Consider the following 18,940-nt stretch of genomic DNA (forward strand, 5'->3'; position numbering starts at 1 on the left):
CCGGAGTAAAGTTTAACATTTCTTTACTATTAAAAGTGCTAAAAAATACATCCATATAACGTTTGTTGTGTTTTTATACAAGGTGCAAATTCTTAGTATCGATACAATAGATTATTTACTTTGCAAATCAATTTTAGATCGATATACGTCTCCTGTGAAGGACAACTTGCCGAGTACCTATCGATGTCGTTGGATTGTAGGAATATAAATCGATACATCGATATAGTAGATGAATCTCGTGAAAGGGTTGGCTCGTAGTGACAAAAACCCACATAGAATTATCATTTCCAACTGCACCAGGCAGCTGTTTGCAGCAACAACAACGACAAAAAAACCTTCCCAGCACCAAACAGCTGACAGAAAAAGTTAGCAATAGTTGGTGAACATAGCAGCGCACAGATGTTTTTCTCCGGAGTTGGCAACAGAGCTAAAATGAGAGTGAAAGGCAATGATTCACTGCCTTCTCTGTTTGGAAGTGTCACCTCTGTTGCACCTTTAACCTCACCCAACGGTGATGTCTCTGGGTGCTGGAGCAGAGCCAAATATACGCACTACGGGCATTCTAGTCACATGCCGAGGGCCTCCTTGCCATTATTATTATTATTATACAGGCATTATTTACTGTAGGCTACATTAAAAATATTAGTATGGAATAAAAATAGAACATATATATATGCTATATGAATTCATCGGACTGACTTGTATGTAAAAACGCTACGGAGACGCTACAATTTACTGATGTTCCCTAAATGTTGCATATGAAGGCTAGTGCTACTGTCCAGCGACTCCACATTGCAGACTGTAACAACATAAGGCTACTGTTTCAAAAATCAGAGAATACATTTATTAATCAAGGCATTCATAAGAACGTAGAACTAGCGGAACGCAAAGTATTTTTTTGTATTTCCGAACGATTTTCTGTCAAAATCAGCGGAGGGAGGCGCATAGAAGCAGCTGTTGTGGTATGTACTGTAGTGCGCTGCAGCTGGAAGGCAGCTGCTAGCAGTCTTGTATTCCTGTTTCCATGGTAATGTAAGATGGCTCTGCATTACCATATTCAACTCTAGACAGTGCTACAGCTACAGTTTTTTGTAAATCCACAGTAACTTTCTGTGCTGACTATGATTTGGATTGTCATCGTTTGTTTGTGCGTGTTGTCGTAAACCTTTTGTATGCATTTCATTTGTTCATTCTCAATTCATGGAATTAATTGTCCTCACGTTGTTCTGTGACGCTAAACATTTGGTAACGTGCATTTCAATTAGATAGGATATTAGCCCAGGTTGATTGAATCTCATTTTCAGTAGTATTTGTTCATTAGCACCTGCTATAAACAATCCAGCCTCCCCGCTGCTCCCACAATTCCAATTCTCTGGCACCGCCGCTGACTACGTGGGAGTTAAAAGTCATTTTGTTTAATGAAAATGTGCGTGGGAGGGAGTGTATAATTTAATGTAATCTATCCATTTAATCTGGCTCTGTCCTGGAGTACAACTGTACATCACTGCGGCCAAGTGATAAGTTAAATCACTTGAGGGCAGTTAACAGGTGTTAAAGGTCCCATATTGTAAAAAGTGATATTTTAATGTCTTTTTTTATTATAAAACAGGTTAAAGTGCTACATAGATACTGTGAAAGTATCGAAACACTCTGTCCACGGAGAAATACACACAACCCGTATTCAGAAACTGTGCTTTTTAAATGTGCCGTCAGGATATCTGTACAATTGTGATGTCACAAATCTACAATATGTAGACCATTACACAGATTTAAACGTAAACATTGTGTCCCAGTTTATTTCCGGTTGCAGTGTATGTGAATGACATCAACAGACAGGAAACATGTACCCAAGCTGTTGCCTAGCAACACAATTCCGTTGCAATTCCATTGAAATGCACTAAAACGGAGCGTTTCAGACAGAGGGTAAATACAGGCATATTCAGGCAGACAGTATGAGGAAAATAATGTGTTTTTTTAACATTAAAGCATGTAAACATGTTCTAGTAGAAACATGAAATACAAGTATGAACCTGAAAAAGAGCATGACATGGGACCTTTAAGTTACTCTTTAAATATCCTAATTATTGTTGACTATACAGTAACATGAATGGCTACAATCACTGGCCAATGACACAGCTTTTTTCACTTTTGTCTAACCCTAAAACATGCGACCGAGAACAAGTCAATGGTCTGGACAAGTGAGCAGTAGCAAGAGGTGGACAGCGGCGATGGGCTTCTGTGAAGACGTAATTACACGAGACGAGTCCCGGCCAGGAAGGCAGCCTGTCCGTCGTCATTTCATTAGCAGGTCCCATGTTAATGCAGTGACAAATGGCCTACACGGGAAAGAGGCTGATTAGATTGGAATAGATCATAGAAGACATAGATTAGCTCATATTAGCCTCATACAGGACCTCTCATTATTACCCAGCTGGCCTGTGCTCCTACTCTGAGGTGAGCCTCGGCTCCCCTCCTCCTCCTCCTCTTCCTCCTCTCGCCCACTCTACACATTGCAAACTGCTGTGAGCGCTCGGGGAGAGGCATAGTGGCCTATATTAATGTAATCCCCTGCACCTAGCACTGCCAGCTCAGCACAGTGCAGGCTCCTCTACGACAATGGGAGTAATGGGTAGTACGGCTCTTACTATTATCACCGCTCACCGTTAGCCAGGGAGACATTAACCTGTGGAACCCAACATGTCCATCTTTTCTCACCATGACGGTCTGCAGCAGCCTGATTTTTTTTTTCTTTTTTTTTTTTCTGCACAGCGTGAAGAAACTGATCCAGGAGATGCTTAATGTAGGCTGCGTGTATACTGCTGTTCCAAAGGATTCTCTATCTAGGAGAGAAAGTATTGAGTACATTAATTTCTCCAGCAGCTAAGAAAATTGCATTTGAAAACACAGTTGCGAGGTAGAGCTAATCTTTTTTTTTTTACCCTGTAAATGAACAAAAAATGTAATTAACCCACACATCCCTAAGGCGCGAAATGAAAAACACACACACTTAGTTTACACACATCAGGTTGATCGAGGACAATTTGCTCTATATTTGCTCCGATCTTAAAGATACAAGTTCTTTTGCTGAAACGGTCTTAAAGCTAAACTTTTAACTCGCTCAAACAATTTACAAAGATTGTATGGAAATGGGCAAATATTGTGGATCAAAGGCTCGTGATGATGAAATGATGGTGAAATGAATAAATTAAGCTTCTCGAGAAATATAAGGCAAGAACTCAAGTCAGCCGAACTGTTTTTGAAAGACGATACTTGAGGAATTTTAGTCCAAGTCGACTCTGGCAAAATGAATAAAAACACAGTGTTTGATACAATTATATGTAACAACATTTTTCAGATTGGATCCTATATGTGTTTTTACAGATGCTGCATGGGGAACAAACATCATCTATCACTGTGAAATTAATTCTGAGGCCCTGCTGTAATTACCCCACACAAATGAAATCATGGTTGAGAAGACTGCTATAGACTCCATCTCATGCTGCTAGTCTTGTTACTGTGCTTCTCCAAATTAACATCACATTTCCCGTAAACCTCATTACTTACCGCAGTAAAGCGGCGTTGCGACTTGTCACTCCTCCTCCCGAGCATCGCTCTATGCACTTTTTTTAATGTTTTACTTAAGAGGATAAATACGTTGGAAGTGATTCTTAAGCTTTTCATTCATTCTGCCATCTGCCATCTCATGAAACTCTGAAGGCTTTAATTAAGCTTCAGCCTTTTCCACTTATGTGCTGTAAAATAAGTTTGCTGTCAATCTGACCCAATGACACACTTCAAATGCATACAATATTTTGCACATGTTTATTTCCAAGAGAATGAGTCTAATTTCTAAAAGGTGTTGTCTTATATAGCTGCTTTAAAGGTGTTGACTAAGTCAACAATGTCCAGTATAGACATTTTCATTACCATTCTGTTGCTAGGGCAACAGGTTTGGTCCGAAATTACTTCCTGGCAGCTTCTGCCTTAACAAACATTGCAACAGAGAATACAAGAGGGCCCATTTAGAAAGTTTATGTTGTCAAGGTCTATAGGGATGAGACAATATAATGTGTTTTATCACAGGTCGTGATAAACAAACATTGATTGTGGTGAATTTCTTTTATCTGGATAATTGTAAATATTCTCACGAGTGACTTTAGAAAGCTGTCTAGCTCGCTATCATGGTAGAGAAGTGAGAAAATAGAGCCTGATTTAAAAAAAATACAAGAAATATTTTTTATTATTTAGATTTATTTATGCACATTTATGATTACCCTATTTAAGATTGTTTGTTTGTTTTTCACAAAAAAAGGATGTTCACTAAAAAAAAGATGTGTCCTGCGATGCAATAAAGTTAATGGTTTATTTACAAAATGTAAGGCAAAGTGATTCCAGTATGCTTTAGTGCCATTTTAAGAGTTTTAAGCGTGTTTTGATGATTATCGGGATAATATTGTGAATCGCATATTTTGGCCAGGATAAACGTGACACACAATTTTCATGTCGTCCCATGCCTTACTCCAGTAAAGGATATTTGAATCTTTTCCAATCAACACTTCAAAGTTGCACTCATTTCTTATTTTTTAGTTTTTTTAGCCATTTTGAGAAAGTGGAACAAGCTGTAAACACCACATTGACAACATGTTATGGCGATCAAATTAGCAAACTGTTGCCTATTTACACATCCAACAGACATGGACCAGCATTAGCATTCATTTGGAGTCCTGCCTCTGGCCACCTGAGGAAAGAAAGTCCAATATTTAGTCTGCTTTTAGCTCCGTTTTGGTCTCCACCAACTCCTGACAGTAAAAATGGCTCTTTAGCTGGTAAATTCTCCACTATGTTCACCAGCTAGTAGCTTGTTGCTGTTTGTTGTTTGGTGCTTGGCAGGTAGCGTACAGTCAATTTAAAAGAACATTTTCATTTGCTGCCTGTTACAACTGGAAATTACAGTAGGTTTATGGAAGAAAAACGTTAAAGTTGCAGCCTGAAGAGACCAAAACAATAAGCCAAAAAAAGCTAAAACGCTCTGTAGAGCTGAAGGGAACTGCAGATTTGGGTGAGGTTTGTCACTATGGGTGACCTCTTTCACATTATACAGTAATTCGATTTTTCGTTAATATGACAAAATATTAGTAGCTTTAAAAAATGTTAAAATCACAACTGATATGTCCTTTGAACTTATGAATGAAACGTGTGAAACCACTGTTGTCACAGCTGTTCTCGTCTCGTAATTGTTGCTTTTGTGTGTGAGTAAATTATTCAGTAGTTGTCATTCAATCCCCAACAGCAATGTCACGATTAAACAATAACATTTAATTCTAACTGAGCCCGTCTTTTCATAATGCGGTTGTGTGCAATTGTCAAAGACTGGAGTCGCCATGGGAATTTTCCGTAGCCAATAAAATCGAGTTTGTGACAACGTAAGGAGGAATACAATAAATGTCACCCGCCTTGATGTCAGTGTTGTGCCCCAAACAATCTCTGTGTCATATTAATGATGACACAAAACCTGTCTCTATTTTGACAAGAAGCTTAGTTTTTTTTTTTTTTTATCAAAATGTCATATAGCTTTCTCTACAAACACACAGACAATTTTACCCATGGCTTATTGTTTTTGCATTTCCATCCATTTGTTTCTGCACCACATAATCTGTTTCTCGAGTGAAAATTGCAGAACAAACCACAACAATCTGTTCGAAAGCAGGCCAATAATACCACAAACAGCATCTGTTTGTTTCCCGTCTTTTGCTTTACATCAGCGACAGGTGTTAGATACGTGCTCGCGTCAGCCGAGATAAAAGACGGAGAAAATGTGCAGATGTCAGTCGATACATGCGCGTGTCTTCATTGTTGCTTATGATTAGCACACGCTCGTAATGAGACTGTATTCTGAACACAATGGGATAATCAAAGACCAAGAAGGAGCATAAAGAGGAAGAAACGCAGCAAAAGAGCCGCAGGCAAAGCCCAAACTTCCACCTTGGGAAAGTTTAAATGATTAAAACCCCCTCTATCCTGCAGCTCATTATGCGCCGTGTCCCACTATTGGACCTCATCATTTTCTATAATTGCCCCCATTGGCCGAACTGCTATCTGGCCTATTTTGTCCCATTCTGCTGGCATTCCTCTAGCGACCCTGACCTGTCCCAGGCCTTGTCGTGTGACTGACAGCCCATTAGAGGACCATTGATTGGTTGGATCTCGGAATGTGGGAGCCAACCTAATTAGGGCCGAGTCCCTCCTCTCTGAATGTCAATTGAGACCCTTGGAGGAAACAAAACACCAGGCAAACGAGGTCTTTTCCAGTCCTCTGGATGGAGACTGTTGTTTTTACTCTATTAGATTAGCGTAATTTACAGTACAGAGCCTAAAAAAACAACGAGTGTGTTTACGGACACAATCTCAGGGAACGTTATGGGCAGAGCAATATATTATGCACATATTAATCAGTCATGTCCCAGCACACAAATACGCAAATGCACTCCCCCTTGGGAATTGACTGTATATTCCCTTATTCATACACATTTATTCACTGAAACGTTGCCAGAGGTCCTGATTAACACTTCACCTCAGTCACCTCCACAAACCCACATGGGGAGGTGAATTGAGAGGACACACACATTTGTATGCATGCACTCACAGAAAAAGAAACTTTCTGTCTCCCCTTTTTTCGTGCACAGACAGACATAAGTGTGTTTAAACATGCTAAGACGCACACCGGCTCGCTGAGACGGGATACGTGCGTGCATGTTGTTTTCTGGGAGCTGGTTTTTGCCTGCAGCACGTTTGGAGACTGTTTAGGATAATCAGTGCAGCTGGTCCTTGACTGAATCCACTATCCCGACATTAGTCATCTCTCGCCTTTTTCCTCCCTATTCATGCAACAACAACAGCAATGTATTCCTTCCAAAACTTACCTTGACAGTTTGGGTTTTAATGGGTTTGTGAATTCAGTCATGAAATCAGAACCCCTTGTGTGGTCACAGGAGTGCTCAAGATGATTTTTTTTTTTACTCCAGGCGAGATGCTAATGAGACGTGTTGTTGATGACGCTTTTGTTACGAAAAATTGGTGCCAGTGTAGATGACAGTTTATAGTAAGGATAACACGTTAAACATGAAAACGTACTGTATATTTCTAGTATGTATATATTGTGTTTCTGTATTGGAGTTTCTATGTGTAGCAGCTGTTTGTGTTGTGTGTTTTTTTGTTTTGTGTCTGAGAGTCCAAGGTCTTTTTAAGGACGCCAACTTAACTCGATTTGCTGATCAGCCGCAGCTCTCCCCGGCAACACAGGGAAAAATGAGAAGGACAGCTGATCAGGAAGCTCGCCAGCGCATGCAAACATACATTACATTTTATAAGTAAGTTCTCAAGTGACGTATGAAATATTCACACCCAATTTAAAAGATACATAAATGTAAACCCTTAAAATGCAACATTGGCCAACTCCGCTCTGAATATTTCATTCTCGTATTCAATTGTTTAGAGCTTTTTGTGTGAAATAATTTACTACTTAAGAGCATTTCTTTGTTACGATCGTCAGAAGAGAGTTTTGGTGTTTCGTGTTTCAACTGTTTCAAAAGCTTTTCTATCCTGCCAGAATGAAAACAGTAAATTAAGCTAATTCCTCTGGGCACCATGAGTGCTTGTACAAGATTTCATAACAGACCATCCATTTCCTCTTTTCCATCAAAAATAGCGCACATACGTATGCAGGTTTTTTAAACATGGGAAAACCCGCTAAAAATAGCCAATCGACTCCTTTCCCATTGTGAGTATGACGTGCCGTTGCACTGGCTTTTCTTTTTTTTTCCTGATGTGTCACGTTCAACGTCACAGACGCGCTGACCGTACCGGAAGCAAGGTTAGTGAAGTGTGTTTACAGTGGTTACTTCTTTCTTTCTTTCTTTTTATATATCCGCCTCTTATTCAGTCTCTCTTTCAAACTCTCAAACCAGAATTGGTGATTGTTGGAACAGTGGAAAGAAGGTTTGGATGAGTTCAAATGACTGTCGTTTGACTGGAGTCTGGTGGCTTTGAGGAGAGCATATTAATTGTATGTTTTGTATATTAATATATTATAATAATTGTCCAAATCCCTGATGATTGTATTTATCATATATTCACTTCAATGCGTGTCACATAGCATAGCACCGGAAAAGGGGCAAAAATGAGTGTGTCGACCCGGGTGTCATGTTTCCATCACTGCTGATCGTAGCAGGAGCTAAGGCTGTGCAATTAATCAAATTTCAATTATGATTTTGGCTGACAATTATTATGAAAACAAGATAATTGACATAAAGCAATTATTGTGCCACATTCCGTTTTGCAATGATGCTCTCGTTTTGTCATGTGTTATGAATCCAGCGCACCCTTTTTCCTTTAGAGCGGTACACTTTTGCCCCACGTGCCGTGTCATCACCATTCTTATCTATTTAACCAATGTGTTTATGAATAAATTGTTTACAATAGCACAAAGATCTTCATAGATCTAGCCTCTTAATATTGCTCTCAAAGTGCACCAGATTAATGTATTTAACTTTAAAATGTAGGCTACAAAATGTTCTTTCTAAATGCATGATGTTTTTTAAAGTCAATGAGCGTTCCTTTTTATTAATCATGATCTCAATATTGACCAAAATAATTGTGATTTTTGCCGTAATCGAGCAGCCCAAGTGCTGGAGCTGATAAATACCTGTGACTACTGCAGAGACATTTGTCCTGGGAATGAATACCAATTGTAACCTTTCCCACTGAAGACAAAAGCCAGGTGTTAGTGGTTGTTAGTGGGGGGTTTTGTCCTGTGGGAAAGGGGCTCAGTATAGTTGAGATATTTCAGTCTCGACCAAAGTAGGTGAACCAAGCAACCAACAGATTGACATTGCCATCCCTAAATGTAAAAACAACTTGCATAAATACCTATTTTTTTCAACTGCCTGCCTTCACAATAAGCTAAATGAGATCTTATAACACCAGAAATGTGAGCGAGCGTCTTTTTTAAACAGCTTTCAAAAATCCACAATAATGAAACCTGTAACCACCTGAGTGCTACATGAGCAGCAGCTGGAAAACAAAACAAGGAAATCTTGGCAGGAAATGGAACACACACAATCACACACACACACACACACACACACAAAAGCCCTCACAATGCCCTGCACTCTGCCACACACACATGTACAGTCACAGACACAGTACACACACACATAACTCACACACACAAAGACACACATACACGTGCAGGGTGCTGCTGTTGCTTCCAGATAAGTCTCTCTCTATAGACCAGTGTCTTTGTACATCAGGGGGAGCAGAGGGTGAAAGGAACTGAGGAATGAACTCATGTCGTTAATTTGTTTCAACTCTGAAGACATTCACACGCCAACGCCAAGTCTTCCCTTAACATTCCCACTTCTCCTGCTCCCTTCAACCCTTTCCAGTTTTGCTACACGTGATTTGTCTTTCTTTCTTCCTTCCTTTCCTTCCTTTCCTTCTTCTTCCCGTCTCTCTGTCTCACCCCTTGTTAGTCAGCGTTGTACTAAAAGGTGATATTAGTGCCTTTAGCGCTGTGCCAGGAATACTAACTCACCGCTCCCTGGCATTTCGACAGCCTCTGCACTACCTGGGTTTGCACTGCCAGATTATTTAGGATTACATTGACACACACACACACACACACACAATGAGGCGCACACATGCAAAGACTATTCCCCCTCACAGAGGAGCACTCACCCTTACTCAAATTGGCAGTTGTTGTTGGCTCACCCCTCAGCTGAACCACTGTGTTCTCCAGCAGTCTTCTAGCAGTGTAATTGCAGTTTCGGCTCAGGAATTAATCACTGATGTGCTTTAAATGGTGTGGGTTGTGTGTTTGGGGGCAAATAGCGAATTTGCCGTCTACCTCAAAGAGACGCACAAATATGAAAGGGGAGAGTGAGGGAAAAAAAAAAGATCAGAAGAAATGGGGATGAAGTTGAAGGCAGGGACCGAATTGGGCGGAGCTGAGGGAGATAAACGGAAAGGGGAACGGGTGAGTGTGTGTGTGTGTGTGTGTGTGTGTGTGAACGTTTAAAATGCAAAGACAAGAGGGCAGGTGGAGAGAGAGGCATGGAGGAGACAGAGGGCAGCGAACAGGAGGAGGGATCTCACACAGTGAAACAGAGACGTGGCCCCCGCCAGCACAGATGAAGGGCTACTTTAATTGGGTTTCTGATGCCTGCTTAATCCTATTCTCCATATTAATCCCTTACAATGTACATAATCAAAACAAACACACCCATGGGGGCGAAGCTGTTAATAGGAAACAGTAATACAGATAAAGAGTGCATGTGGGACACCTGTGTACAACCTTCGGGGACGAGCTATGGACGTGGCCCAGTCAGCGCTCTCCCTGCGCAGCGATTGGGTGCCGAAGGGGGTTTTGCGATCACACTCGAGACCCTTAATAAGCTACGAAGTATTGTGCCGCTGCGATGTAATTGTGCAATCATTCTATTCTTGAACGCGGCTTGATATATCCATGCACGAGTGCAACAAGTGGAAGCAAGTCACCTTGCCTAAAAATAAAATTACATCTAGGGCTTCCTGTTTCTCAGTTCGGTTTTATGCCTATACTGCTGAAAACGTATCTATTCCCAGTGCTCCCAATGCTTCTATTCGTCATGCAGCCACTTACCAGCCTCTAGAGTTTCCAGTGTCTATACTTAACAATGCATATAATTAATTTCACAGTTAATTCTTCTCGTTCTCATGGTGGATTTTATTTGGACTACTTTCTCTAGACCGTAAGCCTTTTTAATTAATCATTTTATTAATATTTTTTATGGTATGCCCATATTAGTGGCAACTGGGGGAAGATGCTCCCCTTAAGAACGTTATCTATTAACTGGAACATAAATATGAGGTGTTTGAGTGTGTTATTGTGCATGAACCTGCTCGGTGTTGAAGGAACAGCTTGCCTCTGGGAGTCATTTTGATTTCAGATGTCAATAGATTTTATGGTCTGCATAATGAATGTTATCTAATCAAGAGCATTGTTTTATTGATTTCTCATTTACACAGGAGAATAAACTGTTTTTAAAAGGCCACGTTAATTTAGATGGGCTACTTTAGTGGTAGTTAGTGTTAAAGTGTGCAAGTAAAGGTGCAATGCATAGTACCTGGCCACCTGCTCACAAAGAAATAGGGGGCAGCATTTCATCTCTACTACTGAGTCCAAACCATCTAAATTTACAGTCATCATTTATATAAAAAAAAAGTCAATTACTAACAAACAGTAGGGCAAGAATTCACAAAATTCATCCAAACTGCTGAAACTCTGAGAGCCGGTCAAAATAACACTACTATTAGATAATCTTCATGTTTGGTATCAGCCTATAGTTAGCGTTAGCCATCTGTGTGTGGCCTGTCTCCCGGGCTGCAGTGGGCTCCTGGTGGCGGCAAGGAAGGAATAAAAATATGAAACTATTTCTAGTTTCTGTCACTTTGTATATAATCCAGTAAACAAACTTTAAAAACACGCACGGACCCTGTACCTTCAATGTGACAAGCCCTCTGTGCAGCTCTACTTCTTCGATTAATTAGGGCAGACTGGACGCTACAGTGAATCACTATCGTCTCTCGACGTATAAGCAGTATTACAAGACAGGATGGGCCGGGGCTAGCTATAGTTATGGTAAACGGACTTGTTTTTATATAGTGCTTTTCTAGTCTTCCGACCAACCAAAGCGCTTTACGCTGCATGTCAGCATTCACCCATTCACACACACATTCATACACTGATGGCAGAGGCTGCTGAGGTGCCAACTTTTCCCATCAGGATCCAATATCTAGATACTCATTCACACACCAATGGCTATGCCTTCGGGAGCAATTTGGGATTAACTGTCTTGCTCAAGGACACACCGACATGTGACCCGGAGCAGCCGGGGATCAAACCACCGACCTTCCGATTGGTGGACGACCTGCTCTACCCTCTGAACCACAGCCGCCCCAGGCATAGTTAGCATGTTCATTTCAGTAGATATCTCTACAACACAATACACAGACGTCTTTGACATAATGTCAACACTGTAATGTCTTCACATTCTGTTGATAATGTTATTTCAGTTTTTTTATGTTTTAAACTAAAATTCTGGCCAGATGTTACACATTGCACCTTTTAAGGCATCAAAAAAAAAAAAAAAATAACCAACAATATTTGAATTGTGTCGCCAAATCTACATTTTGAAGAGAAGTCTATGACTAAAGTATGGTTTCTTCTTCACTAATCTTTTTTTTCTTCTTTAAATTCTGATTGTAATTTGTAGTTATAATTAAGGTGTTCCTTTTAAGCAAACAAGCTTGAAACATGATATTTTCTCTCAAACTGTCATGTGGGTTAACATGTTCTTTAAGACTGTGTAATGCTGAATCGCTATAGTAGTAGTAGTAGTAGTAGTATATATACAGTGTTCAACATAATAATATAATGTAGCCCCCAATATGATTATGAGGTGAGAAGAGAAACCGTTCTGGTATAGCGTTTGATTATGGGTATTTTCTGGTATTTGACATCTTGGATGTAGAAAATAGCTTCAGCAGCCTGGTACATTCAGACACATTTTATAAGGCACCTTGTGATGAACTTGACTTGACCCAATAATCATCCCAGTTTACAACATACAGTATGCAGTGAGGAACACTGTTTGTATTTGTTCCAGCCCGTCTTCAACAGGTACCTGAGGGAGAGTGTGTGAGGAGTGATGCAAGTTTAATGTTGCTGGTTTCTGCGGCAGAACAAAGCCCACAGTGCTGGTTTTCATCTTTTCTCTATATGGAGCTAGTGGAGCATGAGGAGAAGGAGGAAAGGTAAGAAAACACTCAGATTTGTCGGTAAACCGCGGTGGTATCACACCAGGTCACCCAGCAGGCTGTGAAATGACTTGTTGATCCCGGGAACGTGTGAGGCACAGAGAGGCAGTGATACCTTTATCTGCGGGTACGTCAGAGAAACCTTTTCATGTCAGACCGCACGCTGAAATAGGTCTGCAGCTTCACCCCACGCCAAAGCCGCAGAGAGAGAGAGAGAGAGAGAGGAAGTAGAGGAAGAGCCGAGGCAGAAAAACAGAGCGAGATAGACATTTTAAGCATCAGTGGTGTCTGACAAACAAGAAATTATCAGAAAAAGAGAATGTGTGGTCCCCAAGAGCCACACACCACTGCCCAGATTTTCTGCTGGACATACTGAATGTTCTGCTCTAACGCTGGCAAATTAGATCAGGGGAAAGAGAAGAGAAGAGTGAGTGCAGAATGAATGAATGAAGGGAGGACTGAGTGCTGTCCCTTGCATGAAGCCAAATTAGCATGCACAGTAGATCTCTTTTATGGCGTTGGCGCTGTCCGTGGTGCTGAAAAGATGTGGTTGCACAACGGATAATGTTCTACTTGGACCGGCAGGGAGGAAGTGGGAATAAATCTCAAGACGAAAATTGAGATTTCAGCAAGCTATTAGCTTTGTGCCGGCCAACCTGGCAGGGACATTGTGGTCAAAGCTGCTTAAGGTGCTAAAAAGTGTCCCATTACCTCACAAAACAAATGGCCACCCTCTATAACACCATCCAATTTTCTCCCACTTTCTTGGGGGAAAAAAAATCCATCTTTTTTTAAACTTGCAGCAACGTCTGCCCCCACTTAGTCGATTAGTCGACTAATTGATCGTTTTTTGGTCGTAGGCGACTAAGAGTTCTTTAGATGATTAGTCATTTTTAAGCCTCTGTGGCGGCGATAGCCATGGCTTTATGTTTTGGGGTTGTCCGTACGTATATACGTCAGTCTGGTCCATTCTCGTGAAAGCAATATCTCAGGAACGCCTCGAGGGAATCTCGACTTGGATTCAAGGATAAACTGATTAGCATTTGGTGGTCAAAGGTCAAAGGTCAAGGTCATTGTGACCTCACGTCCGTCCCTTTCTCGTGATATCTCAGGAACGGCTTGAGTGAATTTCTTCAAATTCGGCACAAACGTCCACTTAGACTGAAAGATCAGCTGATTCGATTTTGGTGGTCAAAGGTCACTGTGACCTCACAAAACGTGTTTTTGGCCATAACTCAAGAATTCCAGGCCGTTCGCACGAAAAAGGCGTATAAATGCCACGATAATGCGCAATAGCGTGCAATAAGTACGCCTTTCTTGGTTTCTGCATGTCATTTTTTCTACGCCATGCATCCTGTACTGACTGAAATGTAAACGCATCTGTGTATAAATGCTACGGTAAGAGTTAGTGACGTAGTATAAAAAGCAAGAAAGACCACATATGGTTGGCGGTTGGGGAGGTGAATGGGAGGTGGATGGGCCCAACAAACACCAAACTTTTAACCAGGAGACCCGTGATCGAGACCGTTGTTTTTTTTTGTAAGTTACATCAGTGATGTTTGTCACGTTTTTTTATTGCCATTTCTGAATTCGTAGTTGAGTTACGTTGTTTCCGTATGTATTTTACTGAGTTTACATACATATTTTAAGCCCAACCATAACATTTTCCCTTACCCTAACTAAGTGGTTTTATTGCCTAAACCTTTTAGGCAATAAAATGTTTGCATGGCGTACAAATGACACAGGAAATGGCTAAAATGCTTACTCATGACACGCGGAATGTCCGTGTAATGTTGAGACCGGGTTGAGAATTCAAATGCTAATTATGACAATTTCACACAAATGTTTAAAAATGATGAAGTGATGAGATTTTGAACAGACATGGATGTAAACGTGCAACCTAACTGGCAACTCCAGGTATAAAAACCTTGAGGTGGGTAATTCTAGTTTATGCTTTCTCATGCTTAATGACTTAGAAAGACTAATGAATTATGAGCACATCTCTGGTAAACACCAGATTTAAAGTGGTGTGGAGAAGTTGTGGAGAAACTTTAGTTTTACAGATCTCTGTTGATTAAACTAATCAATTAGTCAAGAAAAAAAAAAAAATTCTTTGCTGGAGGACAGCCCTGGAGGGAAGTGAGTTTATTATTTATTTAGAGTTTACTAAAGTGCAGAAATAGAGGAGGAAGCTCTGGTCCAAAATGTCTCTGTTGGATTGTCTTTTTTTTTTATACAAGATTCATAAGACAAGTCACAAGGACACATCGTTGATTGCTTGTATAGCTTCAATTCTGAATGAAAAAACATATTACGTGCAAAAATTCTCTCCGGGACCCGAAGAAGAGGCGGAAGGAAGGAAGGAAGGAAATGTTACCCGATGCATTTTTCATTAAAATTCAGAGGCATCCTCCGTGAGAGGTTAGATTATTGGCCGGCAGACACACACACACACACACCCTCACACACACCCTCACACACATACACACACACTCTCACAGCTGGTGCGCCTTCCTCCAGCAGAGACTGACAGAAGCGGGGCGACCGCTCTATGCTGTGCGCGCCTCTTCATCTCTCCTCTCCATCTCCACCACCGGCGCGTCTTTTTTACCCAAAAAGAACCATCAAGTCCGAGAAAAAGAAGCGGTGGAGCCGGGAGAGAAAAAGAGGAGAAGCTATGCCATCTCCATCTCCCGCCGAGCACAGCCCAGTCCTCCTCTGTTGTTGTGTGTCGTCGCTGCAGCATGGTGTCTCTCTCTGGACTCTGGACCTACTGGAGACCTCATCTCCTCTTCCTCTCCTCCACCAGACTTCTCCTGCTTCTCTTAACCGTCTTCTCCTCTTCCTCCTCTCCGGAGCCCTCCTCCTCCTCCTGCCTCCCTCACCCGCAGCCGTGCCACCTCCTCCTCGCCCGGATCGGACACACCGTGCGCCTCGGTGCGCTCCTGCCGACCCGCCAGCCGGCACGGATACAAAACGCGCTCAACCGCGCCCTGGCTAGCCTCCGGCACCAGAGCTCCTCAGGGGCAGCAGCAGCAGACTCCTCTTCGTCCTCTTCCACCACCACCACAGCCTCCCAAGCAGCACCTCCTCTTCCTCTGCTGCCCTACAACCTGAGCCTGGAGATGGTGGCTCGGTCACCCGCCGGAGGAGACCCGGAGTCCCTCTCCCGGAGCGCCTGTCAGGACCTGGTGGTCCGGGGTGTTTCTGCAGTGCTCGCCTTCCCACGCTCCAGAGAGGAGCTCATCCAGGTGGAGTTCCTCTCCTCTTTCCTGGAGATCCCCTTCATCTCCATCCTGGAGGACACAGAGCCTCTTGTGACTAAGGTAAAAAAAAGGATGGATAGTGTTTTTTTTGTGTGATGCACCTGTAGCAGTTAAAGGAACAGGGGGGAAAAAAGGTTATTATGGGACATATGTCATTGTTTCTTTATGCACTGTGAACTTTAATCAGCAGCAAACCTCTGGGCCAAACATATTTTCATTTGGACCTTTTATCACAGAGTTGACACTCACTGGATGAACCTTTCTCGTTATGCCTGTGGCAAGGATTTCTGTGTCTGAGCTGAGCTGCTGCAAAAACTCATCTCACCATGCCACATATTAAGTCACGCCGAAGGCAAAAAGGAGTAGTGTGTAAGGGAAAGGTAATTGTAACAGGGCATAATGAGATTAATTATTCTCGAGAATAATTAGAATAATGCAATTAGTGAGTACAAATATAATACGGATAATTGGAATAGTAGATTAAAAGGAGCGTTTAGTGTCTCCAGCTGTTAAATTGCACCCACTAAAATGTCTTCTTCTAGCCAAAGTGTGATGTTCTGATTGATCTGAGCTGAGCTTCTTTCTGCTGGTGAACCTGCAGGCCCCTTCACATGCATGTTTAATACGTGCCGGCTCTCTGCCTCGGTATTGGACTGAACAGTCAAGCCCTCCAGCTGCAGAGGTTTAAAGTGAAATGCTCTTTTTTTTCCTCTCTCTTTAAGCTCTCTTCTTGTGTATGTGTGTGTGTGTGTTAACAGACTCTGTGTGAGTGTGTGTATTGTGTGTGCGCCTGCAATGGGAGAGTGTGTGCATGTATGATTGAAGACGGCCGTGTTTTGGCACCTTTCAGATCGAATCACTCAAACAGTTGAGGTGCTGATAGATGGATGCTGTGGAGAGGTGCGGTGCCGGCTGCTCGTGCCATTTTGTGCGTGGTCACACATATGTGTGTTTGTGTGTGTGTGTAAATTTGTAGGTAAGCAATAAGCGTGCGTGTGTGTGTGTGTGCAAGTGTGTGTCATGTTAGTATTCCCAGCAGCAGTCGAGCTGCTTGCCAGTCAGTCAATCCAGCCTCAGTCATATCCGCCTCTATCCAACTGAGCAGCCAACTGCATCACACACAAACACACACTCACACTCACAGAAAGGCACATAAAGAGGACTTCAACTTTCACACAGGTCCAACACTACACACACTTTAACACACAGGCTGAACTAAGAGGAGGAGGCATTAGGGAGACAGGGAGGAGAGAGAAAGGGAGGGAGGGAAAGATCTATAGTTTAAGTCTGAAATCTTTGTCCTGTCGCGTCTCTTTGTCAACAATGGATTGCTTATTCAATTTCAATAAAGCTTGCATGAATGAGAAGTCACACCACTTGACGAATGTGTCGGCAATGCGAGGAGATAAGCAGGGGAGAGCAGAAGGAAAGAGAGAGAGGAGAGAGGAGAGAGGAAGGGGTGGGCCGGGATGGAGGAGCTGTGGGAGGCCTTTCAGTTTCTTTAGAAGTGTGCCAAGCAGAAACAACCATCACCCTTTTTCTCCTTTTCAATGTTTTTAGCAATAATTTCTGCATTTTCATATAAATTGATTCATGTTTTGTTGGTTAGCTTTGTTGTTTATGCTGCAGAAAAGTGCTTCAGCCTCATATTGAATTCATGAAATCTGTTTTTCTTTTTCCTCGTTGTCGGGGCTGGTCTTTCGTGCTTCATAGAAGGTGACATGTTCTAGGTGTCTGGCAGCAGCAGCAACATCTGTTTGTAAGCCGTGGAGAGAAAACAGGGCAGCTACGGTGAGGATATAAAAGACTAGGGGGCAGACACTCAGAATTAGAAATGAGTTGAAGATGTCACAGTGTACAGCATGTGACCAAGGACGAGTGATCTTTAAAGGAATGAACTGCAGAAAAACCAGCTGTTTAGAACCAAAAATATAATAAATAGGAATAAGAAACTTGATTTGCATAATATAAAATATCAAGAATGCTCCCTTTCTGTTTTTTGTAACAGTGTATGCTGTTGCTTGGGTAAGCAGTATAGTGCTGAAACTGTCCTTTATTCGTCCTTTATTAAGCAAAAATGGCAAACTTTGTCTGTTTCCATCGTCTCATATTTAAAGGGGACCTATAATGCTCATTTTCAGGTGCATACTTGTAATTTAAGGTTTCTACTGGAACATGTTTACATACTTTAATGTTCAAAAAAACGCTTTATTTTTCTAATACCGGCTGTGCTGCAGCACCACTTTTCATCCTATGTCTGAAGCGCTACTCTGATTGGTCAGCTGGCCCACGCTGTTGTGATTGGTCAATCGAACCAAACTCTTCGGACTTCGCTCTGACTAGCTTTGTTTGAGGGCGTGTCAAACTAGCCGCTAGGCAGGTGTTATGCAAATGTGTTAATTAGTGACATCACCACGTTACGGAAGAAAAGGCGGGACTTCAAGCAAGGTGTCTCAGGCAGTTCAGGAGCAGTGTTTCTGTGGAGGAGAGTAACTCCCTTTGGCGTGGACTTTGTAACAAAAAAAAATGTATTGCACTAAAGGAAAGGGAAAAAAAGCACAATAGGTCCTCTAAAAAAATTGCAGCTTTTTGCCATTTTATATTCTTGCAAAGTTGATATTTTTCCGATTTGAAAACATCCCCTTCCGAGGGGTATTTTTCACTATTTTCTGACATTTTCGTCAGTCAACAACTGATCAATTTCTCACGCGATTGCTTTGTCGAAAGCGGCAAAAATCATTATTTGCAGCCCTCGAACAGTTTGGTTTTCAGTACGTGGCCACAGTGAAGGATTGTGAAGGATTGTAATGCATTGTTCT

At 41.8% G+C, this 18,940-nt stretch overlaps 1 protein-coding gene across 3 annotated transcripts in view; it reads left to right on the top strand.

The window, feature by feature from the left end:
* Nucleotides 1–15,474: 15,474 nt before the first annotated feature.
* Nucleotides 15,475–18,940, top strand: part of LOC141783318 (glutamate receptor ionotropic, NMDA 3B-like) — an 87,377-nt gene continuing 83,911 nt past the window's right edge. For all 3 annotated transcript variants that reach the window (XR_012597249.1, XM_074660553.1, XM_074660554.1), the window contains exon 1: nucleotides 15,475–16,181. Coding sequence is in view for 2 of the 3 variants with exons in the window: in XM_074660553.1 (XP_074516654.1) it covers nucleotides 15,600–16,181 (582 nt within the window). In the remaining variant the exon portion in view is untranslated. The remainder of the gene's footprint in view (nucleotides 16,182–18,940) is intronic.

Source organism: Sebastes fasciatus, chromosome 15, assembly GCF_043250625.1.
Source record: "Sebastes fasciatus isolate fSebFas1 chromosome 15, fSebFas1.pri, whole genome shotgun sequence".
NCBI lineage: Eukaryota > Metazoa > Chordata > Actinopteri > Perciformes > Sebastidae > Sebastes > Sebastes fasciatus.